Source organism: Globicephala melas, chromosome 13 (assembly GCF_963455315.2).
Source record: "Globicephala melas chromosome 13, mGloMel1.2, whole genome shotgun sequence".
Lineage (NCBI taxonomy): Eukaryota > Metazoa > Chordata > Mammalia > Artiodactyla > Delphinidae > Globicephala > Globicephala melas.
Genome location: NC_083326.1, coordinates 60,705,188 through 60,719,967, shown reverse-complemented (window position 1 = coordinate 60,719,967; position 14,780 = coordinate 60,705,188). Strand labels below are relative to the sequence as shown.

General features: G+C 43.5%; 1 protein-coding gene across 2 annotated transcripts in view; it reads left to right on the top strand.

The window, feature by feature from the left end:
- Window positions 1–14,780, top strand: part of PIEZO2 (piezo type mechanosensitive ion channel component 2) — a 272,873-nt gene that overhangs the window by 226,641 nt on the left and 31,452 nt on the right. For both annotated transcript variants that reach the window (XM_060310455.1, XM_060310454.1), the window contains 4 exons: window positions 369–483; window positions 5,576–5,635; window positions 9,414–9,580; window positions 10,538–10,704. In XM_060310455.1, coding sequence (XP_060166438.1) covers window positions 369–483; window positions 5,576–5,635; window positions 9,414–9,580; window positions 10,538–10,704 — 509 coding nt within the window. The remainder of the gene's footprint in view (window positions 1–368; window positions 484–5,575; window positions 5,636–9,413; window positions 9,581–10,537; window positions 10,705–14,780) is intronic.

Genomic DNA, 14,780 nt, shown 5'->3' with positions numbered 1-14,780 from the left:
AATGACACCTAGCCAGGCTTCCAGCTTGTTCCTAGCGTGTATAATGCAATAGGATCAGGAACTAAGTATCACAGATGGTGGTGGGATGTGGGGATGTGGGAGAAATGGTGGTTTGTAGACCCAAAGTATTTCATGATTGTCTGATACCGAACAAAATATATGCCTACAACATCTGTTTTCACATTTTATTTCATGATAATGGAAATAGCACAGGTCAGCTCAGTGTATTGAGGGATATGTGAAAGAGAAGTTTACTTTGTGTTCAGAGAAAGAAAAGATTCTGAAGGTCAGGAAGCTTGGTATTGGTCCCTTTTCTTTTAATTCAGCTTATTAAAAATCCAGAAAATAATGGCGTTTTCTCCCTTCAGTTTGTTTATCAAGCCTGGATTACTGACCCTAAAACAGCACTCCGACAGAGGCGCAAAGAGAAAAAAAGATCTGCAAGAGAAGAACAGAAAAGAAGGAGAAGAGGATCTGGGGATGGTAAGTGATGAATGCGGCAGCACCCCTGCTTCTGTGACCTTGAACACAAATGAGGAACCGCAAAAGACAAGCTTGGGAGGAATGAAATTCTTGACTTCTAAAGAGTGCAAAGAGTTTTACCTACCCTTAATTACTCAGGTCTTGGAATAAAGTAAAACATGAATTTAAGTTAAGGTGCATTTTATAAAGTGAGAAGAGAGAGAGAAGCAAAATAAACCTAAAGAAAGTAGAAGGAAAATAATAATTTTTAGGTGGATATTAAGTTATAGAAAAGAAATATAAGATACAACCTGATTATTAAGTGAAAAGCTGTTCTTGGAAAAAACTAATGATAAAGATGAACCTATGGAAATTTGATCAAGAAAAAAAGGGAAAGCACAATTAAAGTGTAGTCAGGAACCAAAATGGAACATAGCCACCAGTGCCATATTCAACATTATACTGATTCATTTGAAAACATATGATAGGAACACATCTCTAAGGGGGAAAAGAATTCCAAACGACGGTAAGACACACCAAAAGCAAAGTTAAAGAGCAAGTGGGGCAATCAGGAAAAACATTTTCATTATATATCAGACTAAAGACTAGTGTTCCAGATAGATTAAGAACTTCTAAAAATCAGTAAAAGAAAAATTCAACCCAATGAATGAACGGATGTGAAAAACAATTCGAGATCAGAAAATAGAAATGGCCAAAAGGAGCTCAATTTCAGTAGTAGTACAAGAAACACAAACTAAATATTTTTGACATACTGTTTTTTTAACCTATTGGATTGGCAAGAACCTAAACATTTGATAGTATCGCTGTTTGGAGCTAGTGGGAGCCTACGTATTTGTGGTGGTGTAAAGCAGCATATCCACTTTGAAGAGCAGGTGTCAGCATCCATGAAAATTTTAAATGTGTGTCTCCTACCAGAGATCTGTCCCACCTCCAGGTGTACGGCTTAACTTGAATCAATATTTGCACATGAGCACAAGCACACGTGTCCAAGAATATTCATCAAACATTATTTATAACTAACAAAAATTTGGAAACATCCTGAATGCCCACATAAAGAAGAAGAATCAAGTAAATTATGTTACCAATGTATTATGGCTTACGACTTAGTAATTTAAAAAATGATATGGGCTACTTTGAACTGACTTGGAGAACAATTCCTGACATATTGTTAAATGAAAAGCATTATGCTGCAAACTGGCATGCACATTATGAAACCATTTATGAAACAAAGGAAACCAGAGTGCCTCCAGACAATGTTTTGCATTTTTAATGGGTACATATAGTCGTGTATAAATGCCAGAGGAAGATCAGGAAGAATACTTAGCAAGTTAATTACAGTGGTGACCTCTGGCAGAGGGTGGGGAGAGACTGAGATTAAGGGGTAGGATTCAAGGAACCTTTAGCCTTGTTATATTTTAGTTCTTTACAAAGAAAATGTATATATAGATTCTTTGTCAAATTTAAAATGTATTCAAAAAAGAAAAGAAAAGGAAAACATAATTTCTAATGGAACTCTAATTGCAAAGCCGTTCTCCTTTCTGACCACTCTGGTCGCTGCTACCTCCCAGTAGCTTTTAGTTTAGTTTAGTTTATTGGTTTAAAAAAGGCAAAATTAAGACACAGGCAATGTAGCAAGTCAAGCAATAAAGAAGTGGATGCGGGCTTCCCTGGTGGCTCAGCGGTTGGGAGTCCGCCTGCCAATGCAGGGGACACGGGTTTGAGCCCTGGTCTAGGAGAATCCCACATGCCGCGGAGCGACTGGGCCCGTGCGCCACAGCTACTGAGCCTGCGCTCTAGAGCCCGCGAGCCACAACTACTGAACCCACGTGCCTGGAGCCCGTGCTTCTCAGCAGGAGAGGCCACCGCAATGAGAAGCCCGCACGGCGCGACGGAGAGTGGCCCCTGCTTGCCGCAACTATAGAGAAGCCCGCGCGCAGCAACGAAGACCCAACACAGCCAAAAATAAATAAATAAATAAATAAATTAAAAAAAAAAAAAAGAAGTGGATGCACAGTCTGGCCTTGAAAGCTACCCTGAGGCACCAAAGCCTTGCATTGGTTGTGCTCTCTTCCGCCCCTTTCCTGTGATGTACAGGCAGTGTTTCCTTTGTTTCAAAAATGAGTCCATGCCGTCCAAATTCTCCTGTACGTTCATCAGCAATGTATCATGAACACTTCTCCAATTAAGTATTTATAAAACTATGTCATCCTTTTTTTATAGCTGCAAAATATTCTATAATATGGATATGCATAATTTATCCAACTCTTCCATCACTAATGGACATAAGGTTTGCTTCCAGATTTTGCCACAATTAAGAATGCTGTCATAGATATCCTTGCACAGAAGTTCACATGTAGTCGTGTGTGTGTGTATTTAAATGCATGGCAAAAAGTCAGGAAGAACACACACTTTCCACAAAATAGATGATCGAAAGTGGGATTTCTGGGTTAAAGTGGGTGCTTTTTTACTTTAATAAATATCTTCCCAAAAGGTTTTAGAAATTTACACTCCTATGTATAAGGTGCAGGAGTGTCTATTCCCCTGTAGCCTTATCCCATAGGCTGTTATTACTCTATTTATTGTGTGTCTTTCTCAAGGATGACAAACGGCTTTTATTTTCATTTGAATTTTCCTAACTAATGAGATTGAACATTTCCTATTTCATATTTTCTTGGTATTTTTTACTTTCAAATCTGAGATTTAAAATTTTTATCATGTTCCATACTGTCATTCTATTGGGTTGTTTGTCTTTATTAATTTAGGAAATATTTATATGTTAGGGATATTATCCTTTTTTAAGTGTTACAAGTATCTTTTTTCCAATCCAATGCTTATCTTTTGATTTAGTTTATGGTATATGTTTTCTAAGCAATGTTTAATTTTTTTGTGATGTCAAATAGGTCTGAATTTCTTTTTGCAATTTCTATGTTTTCATCTTGTTTAAGGAAGTCTTCCCCCCCAATTTTATGCAAATGTTTTCTTATATTTCCTCTTAATTTTATTTACCTTTTAAATTTTTTATTATTCTGTGAAGTAGAGGTCTATTATGCTAAACCTTTTCGGTAATGTCTTCCTTTTTCCATTGAAGTTAAATGCTCCTTTTCTCAATATTAAGCTCCCATTTGTGGTATGGCTCTTAGGTATGTTTCTGGACTCTGTATTCTGATCCACTATCCTACTGTCTAGATCTGAGCCACTGTCCTATATTTTTGAGTCCAGTAGCTAGAGTTAGTTTTAATATTTAGTGCTGCAAACTTCCCTCACTATGCTCCTTCTTTCAAAATTGTATTTGCTATTCTCAGACATTTGTTCTTCCAAAATTATTGGGCCAGTTCGAAAAAATCTTTAGTCATCTTGTTAATATCTCATTAGTCTGTATCATGAAGATTATTTCGTGCATAGATGCACCATCGTTTACCTACAAATCTAGAACAGCAATAATTCAAAGATATTGGGACAGAAATAAATGTTTATTTCTTTAATAAATATTTATTCAGCACCTTCTTGATACAAGGGATCATCCCTTCTTCGTCGGCAGATGAAACAAGTAGCATCTGTCCTTCCAGAGTGCCAGCTGCCTTTGTGCTTTCTGTGCAATAACTCACTCGCCCCTCACTCCCTGCCCTACACTTGGGGATGTGAGGTCCCAAAGAGTGAAGGAACCTGCCCTGGTTACAGCCAGCCAGTGAGTGGTGGGTCTGGAATTCATAGCAGGTGTCCTGGCTCCAGACCCCTCCACCTTAACCAGTAGGGAACACAAATGTAGGGGAAAAAATCCCTGTTGACATAGAAACTGCAAGGTTTCATTTAAAAAATAAGCATACATAGAATAGTGTGGGACCAGAGGACAAAAGGTGACTTATGACCCAGTGTGCAAAGGAATACAGTTCTTCGTGCAAAAGATAGTCTTTGAGCAGAGCCTGGCAGAAGAAAGCAAGTTCGTGTATGAAAACTAAAGAGCAGGTCAGCTTAGCTAGTAAAGACGGGATGTGAAACAGAGCAGCAGAAAAGAGCACAGTAGAAAATAAATTTGGGAAGATTAACTGGAGTCAGGTTGTGAATCGTGTTTAATAGAGTTACCAGATAACACACATGGAACCCGGTTCTAGCTGAATTTTTTAGAAAAACAACAAATAATCTTTAAGCTTCAGTATAATTTGGACATATTGCATGGGATTTACTTACACTAAAAAATGATGTGTGGGGGCTTCCCTGGTGGCGCAGTGGTTGAGAGTCCGCCTGCCGATGCAGGGGACACGGGTCCGGGAGGATCCCACATGCTGCGGAGCAGCTGGGCCCATGAGCCATGGCTGCTAAGCCTGCGCGTCCGGAGCCTGTGCTCCGCAACGGGAGAGGCCACAACAGTGAGAGGCCCACGTACCGCAAAAAAAAAGGAAAAAAACGATGTGTTATTTATCTTAAATTCAAATTTAACCGGGTGTCCTATATTCTCATTTGCTATATCTGACAACCTCAGCCTTAAAAGAAGAGGCTAAGAAATGAAACGAAACTCTGTGATGTCATTTTAAGGGTGACCCACTAAAATTTATAACATTACCCCAAGGTGTTCAAAATTACAACTTCACAGTGTGTAACAGGAGCCAGCACACTTTTTCTGTAAAGGGCCGGATGGTAAATATTGTAAGCTTTGCAGGCTGTAAACTCCTGCTGCAACGCAACCCTGCCATCTTGGGATGAGAGCAGCCTTGGACGGTGTGTCCACAAATGGGTGTAACTGTGTTCCAGTAAAATTTGAATTTCATGTAATTTTCATATGCACAAAATATTATTGTTCTTCAGACTTTTTTCAACGATTAAAAATAGTTGAACTCACAGGCCATTTAACAACAGGAAGCAGGAAAGATTTGGCCAGAGGACTGTAGTTTACCCACCCCCAGTTCCATGGTTCATTCTGGAGTGGAGTGAAGAGAATCTGAAAGCTCAGAATTCTTATGACTTTTCCCCAGGAGCTCTTCAAATCGGCAGAATGTCCTAGATTTCATTATAAAATTCCTTTGAATCCAGAAGAGTAGTGTTGGCATTAATTTACCCTAAAAGGATGTAACCCGTGTTTCTCGAACAATCTTGTCAGGTCCTGTGGAGTGGGAAGACCGGGAGGATGAACCGATCAAGAAGAAGTCTGATGGACCAGGTAACAAAATAAAGGCTCCCATCGGCGGGGGGCGAGATTGGAATTTGTTTCTTGCCCAGATAGTACGTAATGGAAGGCTGCCTGAAAACAATGAATTAAATCCTGTTGCTGGACTGTGACTTAATAATCAGTGTCCCTTGAAATCTCATCTCTAGTGAAATTGCAAAGGGACTCCAAAAAGTAGACCTGACCTTTACACTGTGGAATGAAATGTTGGATTAGAGTCGGCTTATAAATTCCTTTGTCCAAGTACCTATGAAACGGAGTTTGGAGAGCAACTTGTAAATGTCCCAGGGAAGCCATCAGAGTAGAGGCACAAAAAATATTGGCAATTAATTTAAAGTACATGGAAAAGGAGTGAAGTGAGAAGTAAGTAACTGCGGAACTGAGCGGGCCTCCAGGCTTGGGCCAACCTTCTCGTCTTAGGGAAGAAAACCAAACCCCACTGCGTTTCCTCAGGACTCCACACAGTGGGGGACAGAACCGGTGTGTTCTAACTCCTAGCCCGGTCACGGTGCCGTTTGGGCTTCACGGAGTCCACGATCAGGAGGAAGATTTCTCCATCAGTAAAAAAAGAGGAGAAACAGAAGCCTCCAAATGCAGTGAACCCAGATGCCTCTTGGCTCCACAGACGCTGCTTCGTCCCTCATGGGGCTGGCATTCCTGTAAGCATCACTTAGCAGCAGGCAAGGTTTTCAGGCTCTTTTGCTCTGGACACAAATACATCCAAGGATGCCATCTGCTGACACAAAATGAGGCTTCCTGAATGCTCTCCAAGCCCTCGGAGGCACAATCCTTGAACCTGGCCTCCACGTCCAGGTAACCGGCTCATGTGTCTGTGGGACCACATACCCCTTTATTGCTGCAAAGCTTTATCACGCTTTGCACGGCACAGCTCCTTTGCCAGGCACTTTTCCATGAGCTTTACATGCATCGACTTGTTCAACCCCCTCAAAACCCTCTTCCCCATTTAACCAAGAAGAAACTGAGGCAGAGAAAAATTAGCCAACTTCTCCAAATCTACACAACCACTTGGGTAGAGTTGGGATTTGGATCCAAGGACTCAGAATCCAGAGTCTGTGCTCTTAACAACTATGCCCTCCGGCCTCTATGGTTAAAAAATAAACAAGAATAAGAATCCTAATTTCCCATGTGAGTCTATGATCACCCCAGTGGGTAAAGTGCACGTTATGTTACACAGGGCTCCAATGTAGTCAGGAACACCATAAGCAAAACCGCAAAATAATTGGGCTTATCTTCACAGCTTCTAACAAAATAATTGTGAATATATGAAAAAAAATAGGTCATCAAAATATTAAGATGCTGCTAAAGTTTGTCAAGTTTAGTCCTTCAGCCTCCAGGGGTCGAACTTGCCTTTGATGTCTACACGAAGAGGCTGTGGGCAGTCAGTATCTGCCAGGTGGGGCTCTCTTGGCTGGTTCCTCTGGGCCTGCTTGACCCGGAGGCTCAAGGCCCCTTCTCACTACATGGTTCCCCCAGCTCCTTTCCCAGAGTCCCAGCTGGCAGCTCCAAGGTTCCTGTGACCTCAGTAGGTAGCACCGTCTACCGCTTCCTTGTGTCTCCCTGACCCACCTGGACCATGTGCGGAGCCCACACTCTAGCTAAGCTTCCCTTGGATGGATTTCCTTTGAAAAGAGCAAAATTTCACCTGAGAGAAGTTCTGCCTTTCTCCTAGGCCACCCAAATGCACAAATAATTTTTTTCCATGACAAAGTCAAACTCTGGTTCATGTTTCAGTCTCTAAATTAGAGAGAGGACAGTGACCAGGGATGGGCCATACACCTGGGCTAGAGGTTGCAAGACTCTACCACTTCTGGGCTAAATCCCACCTGCCACCTGTTCTTCTGTGGCTTGTTAGCTAAGAATGACTTTTACCATGTTTCATGGCTGGAAGAAAATCAAAAGAAGAAAGAGTATTTAATGACATATGAAAACTATGGGATTCAAGTGTCAGTGTCCGTCATTAAAGTTTGGTAACCCAGGCTTGCCCATTGATAAACGATCCACCCACTGTCTACAGCTGCTTTCACACCACCCCAGCCGAGACGACCAGAGACGGCAAGGCTGCAAAGCTGGAAATGTGTACTGTACGGCCCCATCCAGAAAATGACCCCCCCGCACAGGAAAGCTTATGTCAGTGAATTTTGTCTTTTTCTACCTGCTGTATTAGTGACCTTAAACTACAACCATTCCAAACTATCATCATTCATCATAAATTCATTACGATCTTACGATGACACTTGAATCTGATTTCCTTTTTCTGGTGAGAGGAAGAGTGAAGGATACCGGTTGTTTTTCTTATTGAGAGTGTTGGTGGTGGTGCTTTGATTTTTTTAAACAATAAGGCAATTCTTAATTCATTGTCCTGTTCACTAAGTATTCCCTTTATTGCAGTCAGTGTTTGAGATAGCTAATAAAACTAATTTTTTAAAAAGCCAAAGTAAAAATAGGTACACATGGATGGCGATTTGGTGATGTGTCTTGAAGCGTTCCTTGTATACCAGTTGAAAAAGCACTGATTTACGGGAAGCAATGAGTAAGACAGACAGTTAATATGGGATCTTCCCTCTTTTATTTTGATTCTGACCTAAAATAAGTTATGTCACAGCCGTGACCCAGAGCTCACATTGAATTCCGGGGGTGCCGGAGAGGCACGACATCAGGGACACGGTGGGACCCCAAGTGGAGCTTGTCACACGCGGCCTCCCAGGCGGGTCCCCAGTCACAGCTGAGATGAGAAAGGCAGCCCAGGGTCATCGGGAATCTCGGGGCTCCTGTGTTTTGGAGACGACTGACCCCCACCCACAACCCCCGGGGAAAATTTTGTAGTTAGCACAGCTTGATGTCATTAAATACATATGGACAAGGTAAGTCAGTGGTTTAGATAGACTCTTAGTGTGTGGACTGAATTCCCTACAAAATACCTTTGAGGTGGTTTAACTGCAATCCAGCTGCAGTAGAAGCATCAGAGTCTTCTGAACCAACAGAATTGTTTCCCACGACAATTGTTACTTAAGAAAAGAAGAAACATACAGGAAAAGTCTTAAAGGACCCAGTTACCTGGATAGATACAGACTGTTTCTGTCCCTGCGTCAGTAACAAATATCTTTGAGCACAATCTCTACTTTTAATCAAACCTGTTAACTGCATACAGACCTATTCTGACTGATGCTTTGACCCAAGGTTAAAAACTCTATCCGCGGGCTTCCCTGGTGGCGCAGTGGTTGAGAATCTGCCTGCTAATGCAGGGGACATGGGTTCGAGCCCAGGTCTGGGAGGATCCCACATGCCACGGAGCAACTAGGCCCGTGAGCCACAACTACTGACCCTGCGCGTCTGGAGCCTGTGCTCTGCAACGAGAGGCCGCGATAGTGAAAGGCCCACGCACCACGATGAAGAGTGGCCCCCGTTTGCCACAACTAGAGAAAGCCCTCACACAGAAACGAAGACCCAACACAGCAAAAATAAATTAATTAATTAATAAACTCCGACCCCCAACATCTTCAAAAAAAAAAAAAAAACATTAAGTCCCTGGAATTTATTAAAAAGAACTCTATCCGCCTTTGGTTTTGGTGCTTCCGCAGCAGATGTGGAAAGGTCCGCCCACGGCTTCCTAGCCTGCGGTCCCCACGACGCCCCTGTCCCTCCATGTTGGGGACGAGGGCAAAACCAGGGCTGCCTTTGGTAAAATACCACACACAGCACCGCGGCTGAGGGCACGATGTCCCTTTAAATCGTGTTCTCTTCTTCCTCCTAGATAATATCATCAAGAGGATATTTAATATTCTGAAGTTCACCTGGGTCCTGTTTCTGGCGACCGTGGACAGTTTCACAACGTGGTTGAACTCCATCTCCAGGGAGCACATCGACATCTCCACCGTCCTGAGGATCGAGAGGTGCATGCTGACCAGAGAGATTAAAAAGGTAGCACTACTGGCACGGTTCTGAAAGTCAGTATACAGAGCCCCAAGTAGGATCAGACAAAACCCGTTCTCTCTAGACAGCTTTACATAACCCCTTTGCTTTCTTGTATATTTAAGTCTGTTCCACGCTCAGAATGAAAATAATCAGACGCCACACACACACTCACACAGTCCCGGGATCTCGGCCAGTGGGTCCTTTCTGTCCCCTCCCATCACCACCGTTCGCAGCTGCACAGGCTCTGTCGTGTCTCATACAGGGGCATGTTGTATAGTCTGGCAAGTTTGATGTGAAACTTCTCATAGGGAAAATCAGGATATATGCAGAGCCACAAAATACAGCCACAGATGGTTTACAGATTACATTTGAAAAGAATAGTTCATTGCTGGAAAAGTTACTCTGACTTAGCAAAATTATCTACCTATAAGAAGGGATTTCTTTTTCAATATTTTAATTTTAGTTTTGGAGATGTAAGTGACATATAACATATTAATTTCAGGTTTACAACATAATAATTTGGTATTTGTATATATTGTGAAATGATCACCACAGAAAGTCTAGTTAGCATCCATCACCACACCTTGTTATCAATTTTTTTCTTGTGATGAGGACTTTGAAGATCTGTTCTCTTAGTAACTTTCCAATATGCAACACAGTATTGTTAACTATAGTCCCCATGCTGTACACTGCATCCCCAGGATTGATTTATTTTATAACAGAAAGTTTGTACATTTGACCATCTTCATCCATAAATGAGAACGGGTTTCTGTGCAGCATGACCCAGTCACATCGGGCACCATTAATTCAATGAGTTAATGTCGATCCCCAGCTTGACTAGCTTGGCTTTTCATCCTATTCAAGGTGTGCATGATGGCGGAGGGTTGTCCGTATTGAGCAGTGCCGGGCAGCTGCACAGGCCAGTGCTTCGTGAGGACCGTGACAATGTCTCCTTCTCTGCAGGGCAACGTCCCAACCCGGGAGAGCATCCACATGTACTATCAGAACCACATCATGAACCTTTCCAGAGAGTCGGGACTGGACACCATCGATGACCGTCCTGGCGCCACCGCAGGTATACAGACAGCCCATAGGATGGACAGCTTAGATTCCCACGACAGCATCTCCAGGTACGTCACGTGCTCCACGATGGTGTTGCTTTTGACAAAGGTAACAGAGGTGAGAAATGATGGGTGAGGTGCAGATTAATCAGAATCATGCAGGGTGCCCAGCCATTCTGGGCTGTCTCTGTGGCCACAGCCAAGCAGAGCATTGCCTGTCCCTGGACCGGGCAGATAGAAGCAGGAATCAATAATAATTATTAGCAGGAGCTGTATGATTCACAGCCACAGGACTGGGATTTCCAAGCTGGAGTCAAGTCAGATGGACGAGGCTTCCACATCACAAAATGACGAATTGTATCAAGAGCTGCCTCTTTAATGCCTTTAAAATGCTGCTCCAGAAAGAATCTTCTGTTCTAGAATCTTCTACTATTGCCATCCTTGATCTTTTTCCTTTCAGAAACGTTACTCTATGGTTTGTGATTTTAGAAATTTGAGAAGTGGTTCTGTCTGCCCCCATCTTCCGCATTGTGTGGTCACAGCCCGACTTCACACAGGCACCTGCGCTGACCCTTCACCTGGGGCTGCACTAAACACTGTGCATGGGTTTCTTCACTTTATCCTTAAAAGACCCTTCGAGATGTACTGTTATCATCCCCATTTGACAGAGACATGAGCCTCTTCTGAAATTTCATGAGGCTATAGACTATTTCCCAAAGGGGGAAACCACACATAATTACAAATTTTTTATGTAGAACTTCAGGGGTTTCACGGGCCTCCGGAATATTATATGTGAGCCTGGCTTAAGAATAGTGGTTCCAGAACCGAACTCTGAACCAAATGAACCAAAGCGAAAATTAGAAAGTGAACTGAAAGTCAGTTGTTCATAAAATAAACATGCATGATTCGTTATTCCTGAAAGTTACTTATCAGTAACTTTCAGCTGTGTAACCACTGAGACTATGGTCAATGAAGAAAGTAACTAAGTACTGTAAATCACAACTTTAGGAGGTCGACGAAGAAAAAGAAAATAAAGACTGGTCAAAATAAAATCAAGTAACTGCCTTTAAATCTGGTCCAAGATGACAAACAAAGCTGAACCCATAGTCAAAAACTGTGAGGCAGGAGATTTTTAAATCCATCGATTGCTTTTTAACAGAGACTGTCGAGTATCCCAAACATTTTTAAATGGTCAATCCGTCAATACACTTACTAGTAGAAAGCTAATACCTTCAAAATTACTTTTTAATGTTCTTTTACTCTTTATTTGTAACCTAAAGAAAAGGGAGACACAGTAGGTTCATTATGTCATTAGTAACTGAGTGAACATATCTGCCCTTTCCTTAAAGGCTGAGCAGAGCTTCCAGTTTCTTTGTTGAGGAAACTTGCAAATCATGTGTCTGCATTAGAGTCCACAGGAAGCCTTGCCGATTGCTGGGGAGGCAGTGACCTTCTCTGGGAGGGACTTCCAGCATGGAAGCTTGCTCTCCGACACCTGTGCCCTGCGGCAGGGTAGCGTCAACCCCGGCGGGGACATGGGGACACACACGCTCCATGGGGCCTGGCCCCTTTCCGAGGACCCAGCCTGCGTGGAGCCTTCCTACTCACCCCATCTCAGCCACTTTTCCCTCTGGCAGACAGTAGAGGGGGTCAGGGTGGGAACCTGACAAAGGAGTTTGTATTCCCTTTGACTTATTGGAATCGTCCCGATTTCCTTCAAATCCAGTTGGAAAAGAGCGCTTTTTTAAAAAAAATGGTTGTTTTATGAAATCGGATATCCTCTACCTTCCCAGAAAATAAATTAGTTTAAGTTCCTTCAGGAAACGGTGACATTCTAAGGAACATTCCTAGATAGGACCAGAGTGGTTAGCATTTGAAGTGTGTGCTGTGTGCCCCTGGGGCATCTCGATGAAGACATCGTCCGATTAGATTTGTCATCTGTTATTGTGAAGCTTCTCCTCTCCCCTTTCCCTTTTAAAACTGTCCTGGCTTGGATGACAAATTGGTCCACTGCAAATAACCCAATAGTCTGGGGTTGTGTGGGGTCCGAAAGTGGGCTGATGTGACAGTACAACTCACCTAAGAATTAACAAGGTTAATAGGACTTTGGAGTCAGAGCAATGATACCCGTGCAGAAAATCGAGCAGGTGAGGGCGCACAGCATCTTTCTGCTGCAAACTCCCAAAAGGCCATGGGCTCCACCTCTGAAAATAGGAAATGACACAGAAGCTCACAGATCCAGTTCCATCATCTCATAAATGATGAAACCGACCCCGAAGAGGGGAAGCGCTTTATCTAAAACCCAGCAGGCAGCCAGTGTCGGTCGGCGTGGAGACCCAGGCCCAGGCCCACTGTGCTCGTCCACTGCGTTCCTAGTTCATCTCCCCATCATCTCCTCTTTTTGTCCAGGACGGGCTGACATCTAAAGGAGTCAATGTCATTTTTTAAAAATCCTTATTAGAGACTGTTTGGTTGCCTGCGTGTTCCCCCCTCTCATCGCCCAGCCCCCGTGTTGGCCACATGGCTGTAACGTGCAGTCAGGGTGCCCCCTCCAGAGCACTTGGGGCTTGGTGGGGGAGCTGTAACTCCAGGAACCTGAAACCCTTTGATGGTTCCAAGAGAACCTCGAATTCCCTACTCCCACAGGGGACCCCAGAGGTAGCTCCACTGTCCTGAATGGCTTCCGTTTCTGCCCCATGGTCACTGACTGTGGGCGTCTGACTGCAGCCGGCACACAGCAGGTCCCCTAGTGCAGCCACATGTGACATTTATTCAGGAAATCAGCCGTCCAGTATCACAAGGGTCAGCTGGGTCACTCGTACTCAAGCTGAAGATTAGTGCCCCAGGAGCCTCTGTGTCAGGCACTTTGGGGGGTGTGTCCCTCTCTGGGGTTAAACTCTGCATATGAACTGCAGTCACACCTCTGTCTGAGCTCTGTTGGCTGCATCTCCAGTACTGTGATCACCCAGTAGCAGCTCAGCCCTAACTCTGCCGCCCTTCCTCCCTGATTGTCAGGTGACAGGAGCTGAGGATTTCAGCCAATGGGCTCCCGCCCTCATGACATCCGCCAACACCTAAAACGTGATCTGAAGAAAACCATTCATTAGGCTCAATGAACAGTTAACAGACAAAATGGCCCTGCCACTGCTGGATTTCCTTTGTTGTTGCCTTTTACCATTTTGTTTCATTTTTTTGATGTTGGTTTATATCCAGTTGCATATCAAACCAGCATCTCTTCTCCAAGCCATCTAGTTTGGTTCAACTGAATATCACTCAGAAAATGGGATGGAAAATTCAGTTTGTTGTGGTCAGTCCTGAGCTTCCCTCTTTCCCTTTGGAGACTGTGTTTTAAAAAAAAAAAAATGACATTTTTATATAAAATTTACATGAGCAGATATTTCTGTGTAACCAGTTCGGCTACAAAATGCTCTCAATGAACTCAGAATTGGGTGGGGGGCTGTGAATAAAACATGTTTCCTTTCATCAAAAAAAACTCAGTTGTAAAACTATGAATTCTGCTCTGTGAGAGAAAGGTCGGGACTTGTCTTTATTCTAGTTCCCTGTCCCACCCAGAGAGTGACATTTCCTCATGTATCAGCTGTTATATTCTTTTCAGCCCAGTACTGCTGTGTTTTATCTTCCCTTTTCTGTCCCGGAGGCCCCGCTGCGATGGTCGCTGTCCGTGGTGCTGGAGTGGCGCGTGGTTTGCTGCATGGCGGTGTCTGGGTCGCTGACCGTGTGTGACTCATGTTCCAGTGCTGTTTTAACACTGTGTCTCTGTGACTGTTTGCGCTGCTAGCTGCTACACGGAAGCAACCATGCTGTTCTCAAGGCAGTCCACCCTTGATGATTTAGATGGACCAGAAACTGTTCCTAAAACAAGTGAGCGCGCTCGGCCCGGGCTCCGTAAAATGCTCAGCATGGATGTGTCCTCTTCGTCAGCTGAGAGCGCCAGCTTAGCCTCCAGGTGCTCACACGTGCATGCGTTGTCCGTAACCGTGTCACCTCCCCCCTGGGTCATTGCACAAATGAGTTCTTGTGACCTGTGTGTTTTTGTTAATTTTTATTTTAAGAATGTGCATGACTAACCAAAGCATAACCACTGCCCTTCCTGGGATACAACTGGTCGTTCCCAGGACAGCATT